This window comes from Microcaecilia unicolor, chromosome 12, assembly GCF_901765095.1.
Source record: "Microcaecilia unicolor chromosome 12, aMicUni1.1, whole genome shotgun sequence".
In the NCBI taxonomy this organism is placed as follows: Eukaryota; Metazoa; Chordata; class Amphibia; order Gymnophiona; family Siphonopidae; genus Microcaecilia; species Microcaecilia unicolor.
The window spans coordinates 3,948,169-3,963,957 of NC_044042.1; the positions used below are offsets into that span (position 1 = coordinate 3,948,169).

The 15,789-nt window shown below is 46.8% G+C and overlaps 1 protein-coding gene across 8 annotated transcripts in view; it reads left to right on the forward strand.

Annotated features, from left to right (window-relative positions):
* NFASC (neurofascin) overlaps positions 1 to 15,789 on the forward strand; it is a 155,619-nt gene that overhangs the window by 134,873 nt on the left and 4,957 nt on the right. For 4 of the 8 annotated variants that reach the window (XM_030220553.1, XM_030220554.1, XM_030220556.1 and 1 more), the window contains 6 exons: positions 897 to 1,013; positions 4,879 to 5,031; positions 9,562 to 9,693; positions 12,559 to 12,628; positions 14,211 to 14,222; positions 14,936 to 14,989. In XM_030220553.1, coding sequence (XP_030076413.1) covers positions 897 to 1,013; positions 4,879 to 5,031; positions 9,562 to 9,693; positions 12,559 to 12,628; positions 14,211 to 14,222; positions 14,936 to 14,989 — 538 coding nt within the window. The remainder of the gene's footprint in view (positions 1 to 896; positions 1,014 to 4,878; positions 5,032 to 9,561; positions 9,694 to 12,558; positions 12,629 to 14,210; positions 14,223 to 14,935; positions 14,990 to 15,789) is intronic. The other 4 variants (XM_030220558.1, XM_030220559.1, XM_030220560.1 and 1 more) reach the window with 2 other exon arrangements.

Consider the following 15,789-nt stretch of genomic DNA (forward strand, 5'->3'; position numbering starts at 1 on the left):
TTAGTCTGAGGTAGCAAAAAGGGGCAACTAAGCAGTTCGTCGAGGTACAGCTCTTGTGCCTCAGTAAATTGGTTAGTTGATAAGGTGGCACCAGCTCTGTCTTCCTGGTTTATAGAAACCTTTCTCAGTGCATAAGGGTAATGCATTTAATATACCACGTTTTCTGTGGTACAACCAAAACATAACAGGAGGTGAGGGAGAGAGAGGACAAGCGGGGGGCGGGGGAGTGTCAGAGCCATAGAATTCCATCTTGGAAGGTTTGGCACAAGAGTAAGATTGGAAAGCACTTTAGTCCCCTGACGAAGCTTGCTGCATAAGTGAAACGGAGAGCCGTGTTGTGCAGAAAGTTAAGCTAAGTGCCTTTAAATGTTTACATTTTTCTTTAATAAAGACTGAAGAAGATGTGTGAAAGTATATACTAAAAATTCAGAACATGACAAGAATTATAAGAAATTACTAAAAAAAAAAAAAAAAAAGTCAAAATAAAAAATGGAGGTTTCTGACCAATGATAATACTGGAGTCTGTGAAGAGCCAGCACTTAGAAATGTTATCTGCAGCCGAGCGAGGACGTTTGAGGTCTTTTCCTCCATCAGTTAAATTTAAATAACCCTCATGGTGAGGAATATTTTAATGTGATTTAGATTCTCAGCTTGGTACTTTGCTATTTACAAGGAAGTTCACTGACGTTTTTGTCTAGTTTGTTCTGGACTTAGGATTGTGACAGCAGTGGTACTGGGGGAGGGGAGGGTGATTACAGTACATAAAGACTCTTGGGGCCAAATCCCAGCACTGGTTCGGACTGTGCTAAAAGCCCAGAGGGTCCCAGTTTCTTTTGGGGATGTGAAAGGCTGCTGCCAGCCGATATCTAATAGCCTGTTCTCCTCCTATTCACTAGCGAGCTTTGGCTGGTCACTGTGGAACGTCACTGCCCTACCCAACAGTAACTGGGCAAACATTACCTGGATGCACAACTTTGAGCCAGGGACTGAGTTTGTGGTCGAATACACGAACAGTAAGCAGCAGTTGTGCATGAAAAATGATACGGCCGCGAGTCGGTCACTCAGAGGATGCTGCCAGCTCATGTGGGCTCAAACAGGCGTCTCCAGGCTCAGCCCATGAATCATGCCATCCCCCAGAGCAGGGGAAGGGGCTGTCATCTGTCCTATCCCAGCACCTGGGTCAGACCAATGGTCCATCTAGCCCAGTATCCTGCTTCCAACAGTGGCCAGTCCAGCAGGGAATTTCTCTGGGGAAGAGTCACATATCAGATAATCCATGGAAATAACTGGGAGCATTGTTCACTCTGTCTCCTCCTTATCCCTTATTCACAATCCAGAATAGTCAGGGATTCAGTCCTGGTTTTACAACTTCCCACCCTCATCGCTGAAGCAGGACTACGAGCCCCAGAATGCATTAAAACACTGCTAGGAACAGGAGGGCCCCTGAATCATCAACCCCAGTAAACTTCTTCTTCATGTCAGCTCACCTCAGTGCCAGTGGCATAGCCAGACCTCAGATTTTGGGTGGGCTTATGGCCAAAATGAGTGGGCATGAAATGCCCTGACTCCCCCCCCCCCCCCCCCCCACACCTCAACTTTTAATACCTGAGCTGGTGGGGCTCCCCAGGTCCTGCCAGCTGAAGAACTTTCCTGAAAGTGCTCAGAACTCTGCATCCCAGCGTGGCAGCTTTCCTGAGCTGCCTGATGACAGCACCTCATGCATGCTTAGCTGTCACGCATACATAAAAACCGAACATGCACAGGTACCCGTGGCGGGCGGTGCAGGGAGTTGTGCAGGTCTTCAGCTGGCAGTGCCAGAGATTTCCATCAGCTGCAGCAAGGGTGCACCGTTAAGTAGATGGGGACCCTTCCCACCTGTGGCTACGCCCCTGTTCAGTGCAAGCAATGTCTGGAGCCCAATATTGTAGGCTGGAGCCACCATCAGATAAACACCACACAGGCTCCTCTGCTGCCCGTCTCATTCACGTAAAGTGCGCTGGCACTTGGTCTGGAGACTCTTCTCACACTATAGCTGAAGTGGGCTGTGTATGTTACCAAATGACCTCACTTGGAACCTATTGATCCTTGATGGATAAAACTACCCGAAAACCATGACAAGTCATTTATGACCTCAGTGTATAGGGAGACGCCCTTTGACATAGCAGCTGGCAGTATCCATCAGAAAGCAGGACATATGCATGAGATTTCTTAATGAGTGCTTTTATATCTGAAATCTCACAAAATGCATGGAAGCTACTAAGCCTGTCTCATCTCGGATTTAAGGAAGATGCAATCAATTGATCTGCACCAGGTTTTGTACACAGATGTTGCATCTTATGTGATCCGTCTACATGCTGTGTACAGGGAGAGAAGAGGGTGGATCATATGTGATGCAAGAGTTTGTGTGTTCAGTGCCCAGGAAAGGGCAGGTGGTACTTGGTAGAACAGTTGCATCATTCACAGAGGGGAAGGATGGGCTGTACTTGGTGCATGGCTTGTACAGGGAAGGGTAGGGTATATTTGGTACAGTTGGTATGTGGCTTGTACAGGGAAGGGTAGGGTGTATTTGGTTTCCACTTCCTACATGACTTGTACAGGGAAGGGTAGGGTGAATTTGGTACAGTGGGTGCATGGTTTGTACAGGAAAGGGTAGGTTGAATTTGGTGTGCACTTTGTGCCTAGCTTATACAGGGAAGGTAGGGTGTATTTGGTACAGTTTGTATCTGGCTTGTACAGGGAAGGGTAGGGTATATTTGGTGTGCACTTCCTACATGGCTTGTACAGGACAAGGATAGGGTGTATTTGGTTTCTACTTCATGCATGGCTTGTACAGGGAAGGGTAGGTTGAATTTGGTGTGCACTTTGTGCCTAGCTTATACAGGGAAGGTAGGGTGTATTTGGTACAGTTGGTATCTGGCTTGTACAGGGAAGGGTAGGGTGTATTTGGTACAGTTCGTGCATGGCTTGTACAGGAAAGGGTAGGTTGAATTTGGTGTGCACTTTGTGCCTAGCTTATACAGGGAAGGTAGGGTGTATTTGGTACAGTTGGTATCTGGCTTGTACAGGGAAGGGTAGGGTGTATTTGGTACAGTTCGTGCATGGCTTGTACAGGAAAGGGTAGGTTGAATTTGGTGTGCACTTTGTGCCTAGCTTATACAGGGAAGGTAGGGTGTATTTGGTACAGTTGGTATCTGGCTTGTACAGGGAAGGGTAGGGTGTATTTGGTACAGTTCGTGCATGGCTTGTACAGGAAAGGGTAGGTTGAATTTGGTGTGCACTTTGTGCCTAGCTTATACAGGGAAGGTAGGGTGTATTTGGTACAGTTGGTATCTGGCTTGTACAGGGAAGGGTAGGGTGTATTTGGTACAGTTCGTGCATGGCTTGTACAGGAAAGGGTAAGTTGAATTTGGTGTGCACTTTGTGCCTAGCTTATACAGGGAAGGTAGGGTGTATTTGGTACAGTTGGTATCTGGCTTGTACAGGGAAGGGTAGGGTGTATTTGGTACAGTTCGTGCATGGCTTGTACAGGAAAGGGTAGGTTGAATTTGGTGTGCACTTTGTGCCTAGCTTATACAGGGAAGGTAGGGTGTATTTGGTACAGTTGGTATCTGGCTTGTACAGGGGAAGGATAGGGTGTATTTTTTTTGTGCATGGCTTGTACAAGGGAAAGGTAGGGTGTATTTGGTACAGTTGGTATTTGGCTTGTACAGGGAAGGGTAGGGTGTATTTGGTACAATTCGTGCATGGCTTGTACAGGGAAGGGTAGGGTATATTTGGTACAATTCGTGCATGGCTTGTACAGGGAAGGGTAGGGTATATTTGGTACAGTTGGTGCATGGCTTGTACAGGAAAGGGTAGGTTGAATTTGGTGTGCACTTTGTGCCTAGCTTGTACAGGGAAGGTAGGGTGTATTTGGTACAGTTGGTATCTGGCTTGTACAGGGAAGGGTAGGTTGAATTTGGTGTGCACTTTGTGCCTAGCTTGTACAGGGAAGGTAGGGTGTATTTGGTACAGTTGGTATGTGGCTTGTACAGGGCAGGGTAGGGTATATTTGGTACAGTTGGTGCATGACTTGTAGAGGGAAGAGTAGGGTGTATTTGGTACAATTCGTGCATGGCTTGTACAGGGAAGGGTAGGGTGAATTTGGTACAGTTGGTGCATGGCTTGTAAAGGGAAGGGTAGGTTGAATTTGGTGTGCAGTTTGTGCCTAGCTTATACAGGGAAGGTAGGGTGTATTTGGTACAGTTGGTATCTGGCTTGTACAGGGAAGGTAGGGTGTATTTGGTACAGTTGGTATTTGGCTTGTACAGGGAAGGGTAGGGTGTATTTGGTACAATTCGTGCATGGCTTGTACAGGGAAGGGTAGGGTGAATTTGGTACAGTTGGTTCATGGCTTGTACAGGGGAAGGATAGGGTGTATTTTTTTTGTGCATGGCTTGTACAGGGAAGGTAGGGTGTATTTTGTGTGCAGTTGGTGCATGGCTTGTAGAGGGAAGAGTAGGGTGTATTTGGTACAATTCGTGCATGGCTTGTACAGGGAAGGGTAGGTTGAATTTGGTGTGCACTTTGTGCCTAGCTTGTACAGGGAAGGTAGGGTATATTTGGTACAGTTGGTATCTGGCTTGTACAGGGAAGGGTAGGTTGAATTTGGTACAATTCGTGCATGGCTTGTACAGGGAAGGGTAGGGTGTATTTGTTTTGTGCATGGCTTGTACAGGGGAAAGGTAGAGTGTATTTGCTGTGTAGGCCATACATGGCTTGTGTAAGGGAAGGATCAGGTGTACCTGGTGTGCTATTCACGCATGCAATGCTGGCTCAGTATCACTGGAATCGTCTGGTCTGTGCTGCTGCTGTTTATGTGGAGTTTTTCCCCTTCAGGTAATAATACGATACGATCTATCCCAGTCAGTGGCCAGCTCCCTTCTGTTCAACTGGCTGACCTTACTCCCGGAATGACGTACAGGGTGCGTGTTTACTCTAAGGAGTACAGCACCATCAGCAGTCCGTACCTCATCTTTGAGACCAGCTCAGGTGAGATGGCTTTGCAGCCCTGATGTGATGCTCTCCATTCTTTCGCAGCATGCTTGCAATATCAGCTCCTGCACGCCTGGAGTCCCCCAACCCCTCCTTTTCATCTAGTCATCACATCCTACTCCATCCAGGTGCAATAAATGCAGCAAAGTGGGCAGGGCCCTCCCCGGGGCATCTATGCTTCTAGTGTACTAGACCATCACTGTTCACCGTGTCTCATATGCTGCATCACGGCAGGTGTTCTGTGCATGCACCAAAGCATAGATGGAAATATTCCGGGAGTCCTGCAGAGCATTAAATGCAAGTCAAACTGCCTGATCCAGTGAAACACAGAGACTCCTAAATTTAAACCTTGAATCTTTGCAGGTTTCTGTGACGATGATGGTTTCACTTGCGTTTTAGATTTGAATGTGATTACTTGTCTTCCCAAATCTCAGCTCAAGATGAGTTCATTCAGGTCCCGTAGGTGTTTCCCTTCTTCAGAGAGCTTATGACCTAAATATGTGTCTTAAGCAATGGAGGATTAAGGATTTGAGCCCTGGCCTCTCTGGTTCTCATCCCACTGCTCTAATCTAACCAAGCCAGAATCGTGCCCGGAGTGACAAGCCCTCTGGCGCACACGCCCCGCCCACGGCGCTGCAGCCAATGGATGGGGAGCAGTTTTAGTGCTACTACTACTTATCATTTCTATAGTGCTACTAGATGTACGCAGCGCTATACACTTGAACGTGAAGAGACAGTCCCTGCTCGACAGAGCTTACAATCTAATTAGGACAGACAAACAGGACAAACAAGAGATAAGGGAATATTAAAGTGAGGATGATAAAATAAGGGTTCTGAACAAGTGAACAAGGGTTAGGAGTTAAAAGCAGCATCAAAAAGGTGGGCTTTTAGCTTAGATTTGAAGACGGCCAGAGATGGAGCTTGACGTACCGGCTCAGGAAGTCTATTCCAGGCATATGGTGCAGCAAGATAAAAGGAATGGAGTCTGGGGTTGGTGGTGGAGGAGAAGGGTGCAGATAAGATAGATTTACCCAGTGAACGGAGTTCCCGGGGAGGAATGTAGGGAGAGATGAGAGTGGAGAGGTACTGAGGAGCTGCAGAGTGAAGGCACTTATAGGTCAATAAGAGTGCTCCCGCCTCTCTTGCACCCTTCACTCACACAGGCCTCAGTATGTCCCTGTCTTCCACTTGTACGCAGTGGGTAGATAATTAACTTGTAGACTAAAAGGTGCCGCTCACTCTCCATTGTATAGAACCGGAGACGCAAGGAAGACTAAAGACTGTTTCTGCACTTGTACTTGTCTTTTGCTTTCGTTGCACGTGCGGAAGAAGAAGCAGCAGAAAATATTTGTAGAGTTAGAACAAGCAGCGTCGTTTTCGCAGAGGGTGAACAGGTTAATATTTGCACAATGTGTATTGTACAGCAGGAACTGAGCTTCCTCCATTCTACTACTACTACTACTTGACATTTCTAAAGCGCTACTAGGGTTACGCAGCGCTGTACAATTTAACATAGAAGGACAGTCCCTGCTCAAAGGAGCTTACAATCTAAAGGACAAATGTACAGTCAGACAAGTAGGGGTCGTCAAACTAGGGCAGTCTAGATTTCCTGAAAGGTATAAAGGTTAGGTGCCGAAAGGAACATTGAAGAGGTGGGCTTTAAGCAGAGACTTGAAGACGGGCAGGGAGGGGGCTTGGCGTAAGGGTTCAGGAAGGTTGTTCCAAGCATAGGGTGAGGCGAGGCAGAATGAGCGGAGCCTGGAGTTGGTGGTGGTGGAGAAGGGTACTGAGAGGAGGGATTTGTCCATTCTACAGGGGCCTTGTGTGGACATGTTCAATTCCCTCCGTTAGACTTGTACCCTGTGATCACCCCATCTGTGCCAGTGGCCATAACAGCGCAATCCTAGATTATCAGCGGCTCTCGCTAGTTTGGTAGCCTTTTAGCAGGGGTGGGCAACCTGTGGTCCTCAGGCCAAATGCGACCTGCCATTGACTTTTATGCACAGTGCCTTAGCAATTTTAAATACTGTATTTCGCAAATATTTTCAGAATAGCCACTCCGTTTGTTTCTATTGTTTTTCATTACATTTGTACTTATTTAGCACAGAAGGTCTGTAGAGCTCTGTGCACTGCCGGTTCCAACGTTATGAAATATTGAAGTCCCCTCTAGCAGCAGAACTGACATCCATGTGGCCGTCTGGGCAGGAGCGGACTGGGGGTCCAGTGCCTCTCCCCCCCCCCCCCCCCCCGTGCCTCAGTGGGCCCTCCCTGGGCCTACTTTGAAAGGCCCTGGTGGTCTAGTGGCCTCAAGAATCCGTTACCCCACTCTTTCCTGCCCGCTGTGCTGCTCTGTCCAGCATTGCCATGTCTTCAAAATGGCTGCCAAGACCCACGTCTTGGCAGCCATTAAGAAGAAGCAGCGGCAGCAGGCAGGAAAAAGTGGGGTTGTTTCCTACCCCCCGAAGATGCCACTAGGGCCCAAGGGGCTGTAGTGTGCAGGGGTGTGATGGAAACAAGGGAGGGGCGTTGGGGCTCCCAATGACCCTTACTTCCTGGGGAGGCCCCAATGACTGTGCCCGGGAGCCCAGATCACTGTCAGTCCTCTCCTGCCTCTGCGTATAAAGGTTGCCCACCCCTGCCTTAGAGCCACAGTTGCAAAGACGGGTGCGGGTGCTGGGAAAGGAAAATTTGGTTGCAGATAGATGCAATTTTGTTCTTAGTTAATTTGTGTGCAAGTGAAAACTGACCTGTCTGCTGGTCGGCTTCCTGTTAATGTGCAGCAAGAGGCATCACTAATTCAATTTTCACTGCCTGTAAATGTTAACACATTGCAGACTCAATGAGGTCCATTACCGAATAGGGGGGAGGGGGGGGGGGGGGGTTGCCAGCTTGTGAAGTATTTCTCACAGCCCAACCTTTTACTGATAACGTTTTACCGTCAGCATTTTTGACGCAGCTAAATTTGCTCTGGCACTTGCCGTTCCCTGCATCAAACACAGTCCCTGAGTCCGCAATACAAAGGCTGAGCCCACAGAGCCAGAGGCCCTGTCCCCCAGGTTCTTTTCAAAAACTGCTCTTTTTGGGGGGAAGGAGGGGGTAAATTCACCGATGGTCAGCAACCCTGCTTTGGTTTGGAACCTAGTACCGCACTCCTATCTCTCACGACACGGGATAAAGCCCAGAGGCTCTGTCTACGCACTCCCTCTCCCAGCCCTGTAGAGTCTCAGAAAACATGACGCCATCCCTCTGTTAACCGCTAAAAGGCAGTTTTGTAAGAGGTTAAGCCCATGCCATGGCTACCTTTTGGAGTTATTGTTACATGGGAGAAGAGTTTGCTCCAACCACTGACCTCACGGGTGAAACCTGATGAAAACTTCATGGACTGACTTGCTAGGGTTGTTGTGCTTTATGCGATGTTACGAGTCAGCCAAAAAAACCCCAACAACCCACACACTCATTTGTCAAATAAAATCATGAATAAAATTGTTGTTCGGTGAGAACTAAAGTACATTTAAAGAACTATGAACAGGAAGGACAAATGCTCAGAAGCTTAAACCAAAGCCTCTGTCCGAGCAGTGCGCAGTATCTGACCGTATACAGGGCATCTGTTGTCACCAGAACAGGATCAGAAAACCGCTTTTACATCAAATTCTCACCCCCAGTCACACAAACGATGCTGGCTGGGGTTTGCAGTGGGCCTGTGTGTCATTTTCTTGATAGGGGAGATTTCCTGCAGACTCAGCTTGAATATTCCCTCTGTCACTTCTGCCTGGCTATTTGTTTGAATCATGTATACTGTTAATCATTTTGGAGTCCTTCGGTGTGGCTAGAGCATGGGTTTCCCATGCGCTGAGTAAATTTTAGTGCCACAGTAAAATGGCTACATTTTCTTATTTTCCCCATTAATACCCATGCTCTATTTACTAGGCGGTAGGGACTCATTTTGTTTATTTGTATTTTGCTCACACCTTTTTCAGTAGTAGCTCAAGGTGAGTTACATTCAGGTACTCTGTGTATTTCTCTGTCCCAGGAGGGCTCACAATGTAAGTTTGTACCTGAGGCAATGGAGGGTTAAGTGACTTGCCCAAGATCACAAGGAGCAGCAGTGGGATTTGAACCAGCCACCTCTGGATTGCAAGACCGGTGCTCTAACCACTAGGCCACTCATGCGCTAATCAGCTCATGCACAGTGACGCAGGTTCACTGATTAGCAGTGGTCACGCCTACTCTCCACCCTCCAGCACGCCCCAGCATAGGTGTAGCACACGTTGAATGCAAAATTACCAGAAGATGCCTCAGTGCGCTCTGCAGTTGTGGATTGTAACTCACGTTAATGCTTATCGTAGCTTGTAAAAGGATCCCTAAATATATGCTGTTATTTTTTTGTGTAGCTCTTAGGATTGTCTGTGTTGTTATTTTTTGTAAACTGGTTTGATTAAGCACGATTCTGTAAATAAATAAATAAAAACATTGCATACGTAGATACATTTATTTAATTCGTGTCATTCTGTCCCTCTCCTGTGGCAGCCTATACGAAGAGTCAAGTGGACATCGCCACCCAGGGCTGGTTCATCGGGCTGATGTGCGCCGTAGCGCTGCTGGTGCTCATTTTACTGATCGTGTGTTTCATCAAGAGAAGCAAAGGAGGAAAGTACCCAGGTGAGGGCTAGGGATGGGCTGTCGTTTGGGACATAAGCATCGCCATGCTGGGACAGACCAAGGGTCCATCGAGCCCAGCACCCTGTCACCAACAGCGGCCAAAAGAACAAGCAATTTGTCCCGCCCCTCCTAGAAATTGTGTATTATTCCCTCGTTCATTCAATAACATTCTATGGCTTTTTCCTCCAGGAAGCTTTCCAACTCTTTTTTTGAAGTCCGCTAAGTTAACTGCCTTAACCACCTTTTCCGGCAGCGAATTCCAGAGTTTAACTACACGTTGAGTGAAGAAAAATTTCCTCCGATTTGTTTTAAATTTACCACACTGCAGCTTCATCGCATGCCCCCTTGTCCTAGTATTTTTGGAAAGCGTAAACAGACGCTCCACATCGACCCGTTCCATCCCACTCATTATCTTATAGACCTCTATCATATCTCCCCTCGGCCGCCTTTTCTCCAAGCTGAAGAGCCCCAGCCTCTTTAGCCTATCCTGATAGGGAAGTCATCCCATCCCCTGTATCATCTTTGTCGCCCTTCTCTGCACCTTTTCCAATTCCACTATGTCTTTTTTGGGGTGCGGCGGCCAGAATTGAGCATAATACTCAAGGTGCGGTCGCACCATGGAGTGATACAACGGCTTATTTTTGGTTTCCATCCCTTTCCTAATGATACCCAACATTCTATTTGCTTTCCTAGCCGCAGCAGCACACTGAACAGAAGTTTTCAACGTATCATCAACGACGACACCTAGATCCCTTTCCATTCGCCAATAATAGTGGGCACCAGGGGCAGAGCAAGACAATCTGCCTGAGGCAGAAAATGAGCCACTACCCTGGCTCCTCTGCCACCCCCCCCACCCCCACCCCCCTTTCCCTCCCCAACACCCTGCCCCGAAATTACCGTTTCTTGTTTTTTAAAAGAAGGCGGCAGCAGTGACTCCCATAGGCTGCCCTGCCGCTGGGTCCCAACTCCTCCTCTCTGCTTTATAGAATTAGCCTAAATTTCCACACGGTTTATAGAATACGCAACTAAATTTAGTCACAAGCAGTTACGCCAAGTAGAACTCGCTATGAACGCTGATAACCTAAATTATGCACAGACTGAGTGTATTCTCTAACCATGTGCATCGATTTTAGAATCGCCCACAACCCGCCCATTCCACACTCATGGCCACGCCCCCTTTTAAACTACACGACTTAGAATTTATGCACATCACATTATAGAACACGCTTAGACAGTTGTGTGCGTAAATTCTAATTAATGCTTGTTAAGTGGCAATTAAGTGGCTTGTTAACTAAGTTGTGCGTACAGATCTACAATCCAACTGCATTTATGTACGCAACGTAAGTCGCGCTATATAGAATCCAGGGAGGACAGAATGAAAAAGAAAGCTTAGGAAAAGACATCAAAATTTTTTTTGGCTCCGTAAGGTGGGAGGGGGGATTCCTCACCTCCTCCTGCTCTCTCCAATCATGATGCTTCTGCCAGTCTGTAAATTCACAGACTGGAAACAGAGAGTGGGGTTAAATGGTCAGTATTCACAATGGAGAAGGGTAGTTAGTGGGGTTCCTCAGGGGTCTGTGCTAGGACCGCTGCTTTTTAATATATTTATAAATGATTTAGAGATGGGAGTAACTAGCGAGGTAATTAAATTTGCTGATGACACAAAGTTATTCAAAGTCGTTAAATCGCGACAGGATTGTGAAAAATTACAAGAGGACCTTACGAGACTGGGAGACTGGGTGGCTAAATGGCAGATGACGTTTAATGTGAGCAAGTGCAAGGTGATGCATGTGGGAAAAAAGAACCCGAATTATAGCTACGTCATGCAAGGTTCCACGTTAGGAGTTACGGACCAAGAAAGGGATCTGGGTGTCGTCATCGATAACACACTGAAACCTTCTGCTCAGTGTGCTGCTGCGGCTAGGAAAGCGAATAGAATGTTGGGTATTATTAGGAAAGGTATGGAAAACATGTGTGAGGATGTTATAATGCCGTTGTATCGCTCCATGGTGTGACCGCACCTTGAGTATTGTGTTCAATTCTGGTCGCTGCATCTCAAGAAAGATATAGTAGAATTGGAAAAGGTGCAGCGAAGGGCGACTAAAATGATAGCGGGGATGGGACGACTTCCCTATGAAGAAAGACTAAGGAGGCTAGGGCTATACAGCTTGGAGAAGAGACGGCTGAGGGGAGACATGATAGAGGTATATAAAATAATGAGTGGAGTGGAACAGGTGGATGTGAACCATCTGTTCACGCTTTCCAAAAATACTAGGACTAGGGGGCATACCATGAAACTACAGTGTAGTAAATTTAAAACAAATCGGAGAAAAATATCTCAGCTGGCAGGAAAATGCTTCTTTCCACCTTGGCAGTCTGCAGCAGGCATGCGCTGAAAACTGAGCATGCGCGGGTGCCAGTATTGTGGAGAGTAGAATTTTGTTACTATCAGGGGAAAGTCTTCAGCTGACAGAGCTTGGGATCTCCACCAGCTACCGCTAAACACGTGCTACCGTTGGGTGGGCCTGAGCCCTAAGTCGGTGGGCCCTGGCCCACCTGTGGCTACGCCACTGCTGTGACCGTCCCTGCCGTCTGAATGCTGCAAGAGTTTGCTCTGTATATCTCCTTCCTGTTAAAGAAAATCTTCTTTCGACAGGTCTAATGTAACTGTATTTATAAGACCGTCTCTAGTCAATTGCTCCAAAGTGATTTACAAGAATGTTATAAAACCCCAGCAAAGATGCATCAGATGCGCTGGTACTTGCCCTGTTGCGGGGTTTGGGGGGTTGCTCAGCCATGCTTATGTATCTACATGTGCCCAGGAAGAGGGGGTCATTTGCTTTTCTGCTAATTGCTTCCTTCTAGTGCGAGAGAAAAAGGATGTACCCCTGGGTCCTGAGGATCAGAAGGAAGAGGACGGCTCCTTTGATTACAGGTACGTTCCTAGGGAGGATGCAGTGCCCCTTTCCACAGCGCTTCAGATCTTACGGACAGCAGGAAGGTGCAGATAGCACAGTCCAGCAATCAAAGGCAGTGAAGAAAGCTCTCTGTTTGCTTTTTCTATTAACTAACTTTGATTTTCAGAAAGAGCAAGTCAAATCATTAGACTACTGAAGACATCACTTCTACACAAGGAATTCTAAGTTGCAGAGTCCCAAAAGCTGCCCTTTAAAACCTAATAACAGGGTCACCATTATCTGTTTGCTCTTACCTAATTTTACTCCTCATTTGTTAAAAATGTATTAAATATTACTAAGCATAAAGAACCCAGAAACTGCCAACATGGGGCATCAATATGACACCCCCCTTCCAGTACTCATAGCACAGAGGAGATGAGTTCAATGAAATCTGTGTGCAGTTCTGCGAAGCTGCCACGTGGAGACGCCTTGCGTGGCTCTCCCTCACGAAGGCACAGACGGTGCATTACGCTAACCCCAATTAGGTTCTTTTGGTGTCTGTCCAATCTGCAGCGCCTCGTCTACAAGGGCCGAGGGGTCCACTGGACTTGCTGCCTGAAATGCTGTTGAGGGACTCACACGCACACACACACGGAGTGACTCAGGCTGCACATACTGCAGCAGGACATGTTTATCCACTCCAACCCTAGCTGAGATAATATTTAACCGTCTCTCTGACCTCACGTGCAACTTTCTTCAAATTAGTCACCTTATTTTTTAACTCCTCTCATGTTCCATCCTTGCTTATACCCAACACTGTCTATTAAAATGTTCTATTACATATTGTGTTGATATTGTAAGTAGTAACTGTGCCGTACTTTGTATTCTTATTTGAATATTTTTACTGCTGTAATTGTCTATTTCTTATGTACACTGCCTTGAGTGAATTCTTTCAAAAAGGCGGTAAATAAATCCTATTAATTAAATAAAATAGTGTTAGCATGCCTTCAGCTTGATACTGTGGAGCAGGGTAACGCTGAGTGGGTGACACATTCAGCCTCCTCGCTTTCTAGGAACTAGTTTGTGTTTTTCGATAGTGCTTTCTTGGAGTGGGATGAGAGAGGCTTCTCACCAACTTCAGTCTCTCAGAGAAGATTCCCCCCCCCCCCCTCCGGCATCGTTCACCTGCAGCTCTGAAGGGAGGGGGAAAGAGATAATGTGGCTGAAGGTTGCCTGGTGTCCTGTGAGCTGTCCACACATTCCGTGGCATAGAAGCCGCAGTGGTTGCTGTCCTCACTGTGTTCAGTTACTGCTGGATGCCACAGTCCCTTCTGCAAAGGACAAAGGCGGCTGTCCTTCTGCTCTTTAATACCAAAGCTTGGATGCAAAGTTCCTGTCCTGTGCATGTAAACTTTATGCCTTTCCTGAAAACAGAAGAAATGTCAGATGGTGTCAGGTCACCGAGTGGGTCAGTCCTCCTGTACAGCTCAGGCACCCTCTGCTCCAGAGGATGTGATTTTAGATCTAGGAAGTCAATACTCAGTGACCAGTTGCCCCCCCTTAACTCTCTGTCCCTGTCTCTCCCTCCCCTTTCTCCTCATCTCTCCGTGGTCCATGAAGGTCTCTTGACAGGTAGGCGGAGAAGCTTTTAAAACTCCAGTGCATTCAGCCTCCGATTTGCCTTACTGACCCTTTAAAGCTTCCTGTAAGAACTAAGATGATTTTCCCAGCAATTAACTCAACTAAACTGAAGATCCAAAGCCCCTTTCCCCAACTAATGTTTAGCCAAAGAACGATAAAACTCTTATGTCATTTCTTCGTAATGTCTTTCTTTCATAGCTCATGTCCTGATACCTCAGATTGTCAGAGGTTACTTCTGTGAGTACCATACATTAGAACTGATCTGTGTATCTGTCTTTCTGGACACGGGAGAGGAGCACAGTCCCCAGGGCGAAAATTTTAAGTTAGCAATAAGAGTGAATCGAGCAGGGCTGCAAAACTGCTCTGAAAGTCTATTCTAGCTAAATTTTATGAGCATCATGCTTCTATAATTTGACAGTAATATATTAATATATCTAATCTGACTTCTCGTATCCTTGGCTATTAACATTTCTTCCGCTCAGCCACTGCACTGATATAACCAGCTGCTGAAGAATGACCACGTAAAATCTGTTTGTTAATAAAAGAATCAGTAAAGGGAAGAGGCGTGTGCAGCTCCTTTTTCTGTCCTCTCACTACCCGTAATGAGCAGGGAGCACCCCCCGTAGATTTGTCATCAATGTACTTTTACATCATCTGATTGTCTTGCTTTGTTTTTAAAACTGTAACAATTCCGGCATGACCAGCTGGAAAAAAAAGATGGCCACCATGAATGCCCATCCCAAGGAGATTATGCTTGGGTGAGTATTGCCTCGGCTTGTGCCACCCTGATGCTGTCATGTCTTAATACCGCTAACCACTGCTGTGTGTAGAGTGGTTTTGAAGTGCACCGTGCTGGCTAAAGGGGTAACACAATAACTGTTCCTACCCCCACGAAAATCATAGGATAAATTCTCAGCACTACAGTGTGAATCTGGGCGGATTCCTTATTTGCAATAACTTTCTCAACCGCTCCAGCTGACGGGCAGAACAGAGCGGTTTACAGGCTGAAAATAGGAACCGAGAAAAGAACTCCATTAATATATAGGAAAGCGGGGTGCAAAAAGAGAGGCAGAAATGGACCTGGAACCTGCTGGTTCTGTATCAAAGTGCTGTGTGATACCCAGTGATTCCTCCATACAATGTGGTCTTGGAACCACAGTACTGATCTTGTGACTGTGTTTGTATAGCACTAAAGCTGTCCACTGGATCCAGATTCGTCTGACAGGGTTGATCCAGTCCTGGGTTTACCCCACTGCATGCAGGGACTTGTAGTTCTGATTTCCCTATTGCATTTCCTATGCAAAGCAAGACTACAAGTTCTGGCATGCAGTGAGCTAAACCCAGGACTGGATCAACTTTGTCAGGTGAATCTGGATCCAGTTGACAGCCTTAGTTCTATACGAACACAGCCACAAGAGCAGTACTGTGGTTCCAAGACGGAATCACTGGCTACCACACAGTGGCCACTAGGGTTACCATAAGGCTCCAGAAAAAGGTGAACAGATTGAGCCGGTCTGGGTTTTACTTCCATTGCTTTCAATGGAAGCAAAACCTGGAC